This window comes from Scophthalmus maximus, chromosome 20 (assembly GCF_022379125.1).
Source record: "Scophthalmus maximus strain ysfricsl-2021 chromosome 20, ASM2237912v1, whole genome shotgun sequence".
NCBI classification, from domain to species: domain Eukaryota; kingdom Metazoa; phylum Chordata; class Actinopteri; order Pleuronectiformes; family Scophthalmidae; genus Scophthalmus; species Scophthalmus maximus.
The window spans coordinates 1,202,501-1,210,000 of NC_061534.1; the positions used below are offsets into that span (position 1 = coordinate 1,202,501).

Sequence of the window (7,500 nt, forward strand, 5' to 3'; positions counted from 1 at the left end):
CAGACACACACACACACACACACACACTGGTGTTGTCCAGCTGGTGTCAAAGCCGCATCTCTGGGATCGAGCAGTGAGGCGAAGAGGAAACAGGAGTTTTTGCTCACAAAGCAGTTTTTTTCCAGGGCCCCCCCCCGCAACAAAAAAATCTGACATCAATATAAACCAACAATTTAACGACTTGTCCTATAAAAGAGATCAACAAAATATATATAACTTTAATAAAGACACCACTAAAATGAATAAGATGTGAGCAAACAAACATTATACACAAGGTGAAGACAAGATGGACGCCAACAAGCAAACCAACGGAATCCAACCCCCCCATGACACGGAGCACTTGGTCCGGTCCAATCACCTGGCTCCAGTACTTAACTGTCCTCGGCCCTCGGCCGCGCCTTTGCCGAACCAGGAAGTGACCTCCGCCATGCTCACGGTGACGTCAGAGACAAAGACACAAAGGAATTAACAGGAATTAACCGACTAGGACGAACACATATAACAAAGAAATCAAGTGGTTGACTACAAATGGATTGAGAAATAAGTTGGAAACTACTAATGTGAGCAGGTGAGTGTTGTGGCCGTGAACTGCGACATGAATAACCCTCTTCATATTCTACGTGTGTGTTGTTGTGTTTCGTGACGCTGCTGCGAGTCCGTCCCGCTTCGCTCCGACACACTTTCACGTATCGATATCTTCTCATATCGCAGGGAACCTCGACTGTACGCGATATATAAAAGAAACACCTGACGCTAACTTGACATTAAAATATCTCGTGGCTTCTTTTCTTTTCTTGTCCGTGTGTGTCTTCTGTGGACAAATCCAGCGGCTGGTTGAATTGGGGAGTTTCTCTCTCTCTCTTGGTAATAGCAGCAATTACTGTGGTGGCCTTGTCCCTGATAGTGAGAGATGTTTGGCTGTCGCCCCCTCAGACAAATCAATGTGGACTGTGCGAGTGTGGAAGTTAACACACTCTCGCAGCGCTAATGTGAAATTGGTTCTGCCAAACAGGCTTTGGGGCGAAAAACATAGAAAAAATATCATTGATACACCACTTGTGTCGGGACGTTCAACAGTCCGGATGTGAAAGTGCCGCCGGCATCGTTTGCTCCAACTCGCAATCCATGAAAACACAGAATTGTCCAAGTGGAATTTCTGCCCGGAAACAAAACCGCAGGGAAACGGAAACCACGTCGGTCGGCGTCGACGGGCTCGTATGGAACTCAACACCGAAGGTCCGGACCACGGTTCATGTTGTTACATCGTTTAACGTTTGATCCGGGTTAGTTCGTTAGCACTGCTAACGCACTGCTAACGCACTGCTAACGCACTGCTAACGAACTTCTCTGGCTCGAGGAATTCCGCAGATGGCGGACGACGACGTCACGTCGTGCTGCGTCTAACTTCAGTCACGTCGCCGCTGTCACTCGGGTGACAACCTCTTCACGACCGACCAAAATGAAGAATATTTGGTTCATAAATCAGGTTCCGATGTAGACGTCATACGTAGGTGACTCCTTTCAACCGCCGTTAAAAAGGAAGAAGAAGAAGGAAATGGAAAAACGTATCTACTGTACAACCAATCACACTGAGACCTCTTATCATGTTGTGTCTCTACAACACGCAACAGGAACTCTTCCTCTTCTTCTCCTTCCTCTTCCTCTTCTCCTCCTTCTTCCTCTTCTTCTCCTTCCTCTTCCTCTTCTCCTTCTTCTTCCTCTTCTTCTCCTTCTTCTTCCTCTTCTTCTCCTTCCTCTTCCTCTTCTTCTCCTTCTTCTTCATCTTCTTCCTCTTCCTCTTCTTCACCTTCCTCTTCTCCTCCTTCTTCCTCTTCTTCTCCTTCCTCTTCCTCTTCTTCTCCTTCTTCTTCCTCTTCTTCTCCTTCCTCTTCTCCTTCCTCTTCCTCTTCTTCTCCTTCCTCTTCCTCTTCTTCTCCTTCCTCTTCCTCTTCTTCACCTTCCTCTTCTCCTCCTTCTTCCTCTTCTTCTCCTTCCTCTTCCTCTTCTCCTTCACCTTCCTCTTCTTCTCCTTCTTCTTCCTCTCCTTCTCCTTCCTCTTCTTCTCCTTCCTCTTCCTCTTCTCCTTCCTCTTCCTCTTCTTCTCCTTCTTCTTCCTCTTCTCCTTCCTCTTCCTCTTCTTCTCCTTCTTCTTCCTCTTCTTCTCCTTCCTCTTCTTCTCCTTCCTCTCCCTCTTCTCCTTCCTCTTCCTCTTCTTCTCCTACCTCTTCCTCTTCTCCTTCCTCTTCCTCTTCTTCTCCTTCTTCTTCCTCTTCTTCTCCTTCCTCTTCCTCTTCTTCTCCTTCTTCTTCATATTCTTCCTGCAGTTATTCCACAGTAATCAAACCCGTTTCGTGGAGGAGTTTCTTCTCTAATCTCTTCATCTCACCGACTGACTCTCTCCCTCACTGGATTCTCTGTGACCGATTAAGAGTTTCAGTATTTTGGGCTAAAATTGAACTTTTTCTTTTTTCTCTCTCTCTTTCCCTTCTTTCAGTCAAGCTGGTTCTCAGCTGGCAGGCAGCTGCTGGCACAGGGTCTCACACACACACACACACACACACACACACACACACACACACAGACACACACACACACACACACACACACACACACAGACACACACACATACACAGACACACACACACACACACACACACAGACACACACACACACACACACACATATACACACACACACACACACACACACACACACACACACACACACACACACACAGACACACACTTTTTGGATGCGGCCCAGAGGCTTAATGCAGTCTTCTTCTCAGACACTACCCACGGTGTCAGAGTCTGTGTGTGTGTGTGTGTGTGTGTGTGTGTGTGTGTGTGTGTGTGTGTGTGTGTGTGTGTGTGTGTGTGTGTGTGTGTGTGTGTGTGTGTGTGTGTGTGTGTGTGTGTGTGTGTGTGTGTGTGTGTGTGTGTGTGTGTTGGCCGTTGTCCACCTCCCCGTCACGCGGCGTCTCGTCCCATCAGTTAAATCCCCGGGACGACGGCTCTGTGTTCCTCGCCGCTCGCCCGTTCCTCAGCCGGTGGCGTTAACCTGTGTGAGGTCGACGTGTTTTAACGGCGCGGCGGATTCACGAGCCGACTCCAGGCGACTCGGGCGTCGGCCGCGGAGGTCGTCGCCTCACCAGGAACTCTGGGTTCTGAGTGGCTGAGATCTGAAACCGCCTCTGGAAGAAGTTCGCACTGACTCGGCCCGTGTTGGTTTTCTCTCCGGTTGTGTTGCCGATTGTTGGATGGCGTGTCGTTTGTTACGACTCAGCTGTCTTTGCTTTCATTTTATTTCACTTCTTCCCCGAAGGGGGAGTGACGTCTTGTTTTTGGGGGCGTGTCTGTATGTGAACGCTCGATGTGTTTAAAAAAAGTAATAAAATCATCAAGTTTATTAGGGAATTAAAGTGAACGTAAGCAGATGTCGGTGACGACAAGCAGAGAAGAAAACATCAGCTTCACGTTAGAGATGAAATATGGACGAGGGAAAAAGAGGAGGAGGAGGAGGAGGAGGAGGAAGAGGAAGAGCAGAGAGTGATAGCATCAAACTGCAGGACAATAAGGACAAGGACACAGTGATGAGTGTGTGTGTGTGTGTGTGTGTGTGTGTGTGTGTGTGTGTGTGTGTGTGTGTGTGTGTGTGTGTGTGTGTGTGTGTGTGTGTGTGTGTGTGTGTGTGTGTGTGTGTGTGTGTGTGTGTGTGTGTGTGTGTGTGTGTGTGTGTGTGTGTGTGTGTGAGTACAGATAGAGCTGTCAAGATAGTGATTTACTGACGGAGGGGGAGGGAAAGCTGCCGAAGACGAATCGATGAGAGGGAAACCGTAAAGGAAGGAATGAGAGGAAGGAAGGAAAGGTGGAAGGAGAAGAGTGAAACGAGGAAAGGAGACCTTTAGTCCGGCGTCAGTATTTCTAGACGAGGAATATTAAAATGAGTCTTTGGCCCAAATCCAAAGGAAAAGAGCATCACACAGACGTTCTCTCCTCAGAACTCACTGTGATCATCTCCTTTATCTTCATTGTTCTCTACTTTAACATATTTCTATTTTGTTAGTTCTTTATTTGAGATATTGATTATTTATTCTACTTGGTCTTTATTACACCGAGCACTGCGACAAGAGTCTCGACAGCTCCGTTCTTTTCATGTACGTGTTAATGTGACAATGAATAACTGTCTAGTTATGCTTTAAATAGTTTCTGCCATCTTTATGAATAGTCCATATTTCATTCTCCATCAAGCATGAGCTTTAAAAATTGTGTGAGGAAATATGAGATATGAAAAACCCCTCAAAATATGGAAAATAAGGAAAATGTCATTGATCAGTCTTGTGATCTGGATCTTGTGAAAAGCATTTTTTTTTTACCTTGTTATTGTGCTGATGAAATGACGCTAGTGATCAGAGTCCCAGCACAGAGTGAACACGGGGCCTCTGGGGCCCCTGAGGGTCGAGGGCCCAGCGGCGGTTCACACCAGTTGTGATGATTTGCACGTTTCTTTTCCTCCAAGCCTCCTGATGTTGTTCTGATTTCCTGTACGGTGTATCGGATGTGACACCACCCTGTTGCGCCGCAGCTGTGTTGTCACCATGTTCATGTTTCTACGCCTCTGTTCCTCCCGCAGCCTCGGACGCCTCCACATCTTCCTCCTCGTCGTCGTCTGGTCTCGGAGGGTTCGTGGACTTCACCTTCACGCAGGAGCCTCAGGACACGGTGACGGTGCGAGGCGGCGTGCTGCAGCTCGACTGCCAGGCTCAGTGCGACGTGGCGACGGGACCTGTCGCCATCACGTGGCGCAAGGACGGCGTGCTGCTGAGCGCCGTGGTGGACGACCGGCGGCGGCAGCTGACCAACGGCTCGCTGCTGGTGCAGAACGTGGTGCACTCGCGGCACCACCGGCCCGACGAGGGGGAGTACCAGTGCCTCGCCACAGTGGACGGGCTGGGCAGCATCGTGAGTCGGACCGCCAAGGTCACAGTGGCCGGTAAGAGACTGTGGAATCCATTCCATTTTCTTCCGCTTATCCAGCTGCTCCTGGGGGGATCCCGAGGCGTTTCCCAAGGCCTGATGGGATATGTAGTCCCTCCAGGAAGTGCTGGGTCTGTACTTCTAGGTCTCCTCCCAGTTGCACTTGGCCGGTAATTAACTTCCAAAGGCGCCCAGGTGGCGTCCAGGTGGCGTCCAGGTGGCGTCCAGGTGGCGCCCAGGCGGCGCCAAGGTGGCGTCCAGGTGGCGCCCAGGTGGCGCCACGGTGGGGCCCAGGTGGCGTCCAGGTGGCGTCCAGGTGGCTCCCAGGTGGCGTCCAGGTGGCGCCACGGTGGGGCCCAGGTGGCGTCCAGGTGGCGTCCAGGTGGCTCCCAGGTGGCGTCCAGGTGGCGCCACCTGGAGGCCTGGAGGTGGAGACCCTGGAGGTGGCGTCCTGCCAAGATGCCAGAACCCTCGAGTGGAAATTCATTTAAACTATTTTTTTTCAAAAACACTGACTATGAGAATAAAAGGAAAAAATATTGCAATGGGGAAATGAGGGGAGAAGGGGAGGGGGAGGAGATTTCCTCTTTCAGATTAATGTTTTCAGTAACACCTTGACCTGCCCTTCACGGTTATGTTGGACACAAACACACACACACACGCTCATTGATTTAACTGTTCACATTCATTTCAGAAAACCAAAGTAATGTAATTTAGTAAGTGGAGTGCGGCTCAGGATCAATAGAGTTTATGAAAGACATTAACAGACGGAGCAGTTCAGGGGCTTAAGTGCATCACCTGCACCGACACTGTACCACTGGAGTTCACACATTCCGTGTGATGCTCCGCATGAGTTTAAGGGATTACATTTTTTCTAAATAACTGTTTTCATGCAACAACATAAATTAAATCAGTGCTCACATAAATTGTCCCTCGGCAACTTGATCTTTTTCACCAGGAGATAAATTATGAACATTAAAATCTAAATTTCCTTTATATTTTTTCTCTTACACTTCTGGTGAATCAAGTTCATGTTCAATCATTTTCACGTTTTAAATAAAAGTGGATCCGAGCAGCTTCCCTGTGGGACTCCACAAGTTGGGAAGCAGATGTAATGAAGGGCATTAAATGTTCGTTTTTTTTAATTTGTTAAACTAAAAATATAATTTTTAAATGAATTAAAGCAGAAGTGGAGATGTCTCAGACATTCATATTTGACCATATATAACAAGTCGAATCTTGATATGTATTTTGAAACCTCATGAAGTAAGTTTAAATGTATTTTTCCAGACTGCAGAAGTGATTCTTTAAACCGTTTATTGAGCCTGAATTGAAATTCAATTCATGAAGAGATGAAATAAAACACAAATTTTATGTATGTTAAAGCAGATATGACTAATTCATAATCCAAACAATCCACTCTCTCCACGCTCACAACTAACTAAGTGTTTCAGCTCTGGACGGTCATTTTTAAAAACATTTTCTCTCTGAGATCATTTCCCAGAAAACGTTCTTATTAGTCAGATTTCATATATAGATATTTTAAGTAATTTATACTGGGAAAAAATGTGTCAAATATTGACAGCCGACAGATGGAAACGTAAATGACAGTCTGAGCAACACGCTGATCATTTCTGAGAGTCTGATAACGAGGTCGGGGAACACACACACACACACACACACACTCGATATCACGGTGTGTATCAGCTGCTCGTCTCTTTAGCTTGCTCAGCTCTTTGTGTTTGAGTGTTTTGCTCTCTGGAGTGACTCTCCACCCTCCCAGTCAATTAGAGCGATTAAAGAGACAGTCGACACACCAGTGTGTGTGTGTGTGTGTGTGTGTGTGTGTGTGTGTGTGTGTGTGTGTGTGTGTGTGTGTGTGTGTGTGTGTGTGTGTGTGTGTGTGTGTGTGTGTGTGTGTGTGTGTGTGTGTGTGTGTGTGTGTGTGTGTGAGTGAGAGATCTTGGGCGAGCGCAGAACGATTCACAGTGAGATGTTGCTGAAACTTTGAAATGTTGCTTGTTAGTTCGACTTATGAAGAAACTTAATCAGCTACAAACAAAACACACACGAAATAGAAATATTAATAATAACAACAACTGTATTCATAATGATGGCGGTGGTGATTCAATGTGAAACAATTAACCCATATTCCAGTGTGTTCAATCAGCTCTCCCTGCTTGTCATTCAGAGACACACACACACACACACACACACACACACACACACACATACACACACACACACACACATCACATTACACTGCAAAATGCTAATGAACAGCAGCGGCTTAAAAATTCAATTAGCAGTCTGTGTGTGTGTGTGTGTGTGTGTGTGTGTGTGTGTGTGTGTGTGTGTGTGTGTGTGTGTGTGTGTGTGTGTGTGTGTGTGTGTGTGTGTGTGTGTGTGTGTGTGTGTGTGTGTGTGTGTGTGTGTGTGTTGATGACTGTAAACTGGGAATTAATTAGAAACACTGAACACTGAGATAGAGAGGGGGAGAGTGAATATTAATATGAATATTGTT

At 47.1% G+C, this 7,500-nt stretch overlaps 1 protein-coding gene across 2 annotated transcripts in view; it reads left to right on the forward strand.

Moving 5' to 3' along the window:
* The window catches only part of dcc (DCC netrin 1 receptor), a 155,402-nt gene that overhangs the window by 44,164 nt on the left and 103,738 nt on the right, over positions 1-7,500 (forward strand). For both annotated transcript variants that reach the window (XM_035608910.2, XM_035608911.2), the window contains exon 2: positions 4,633-4,992. In XM_035608910.2, the coding sequence (XP_035464803.1) occupies positions 4,633-4,992 (360 nt within the window). The remainder of the gene's footprint in view (positions 1-4,632; positions 4,993-7,500) is intronic.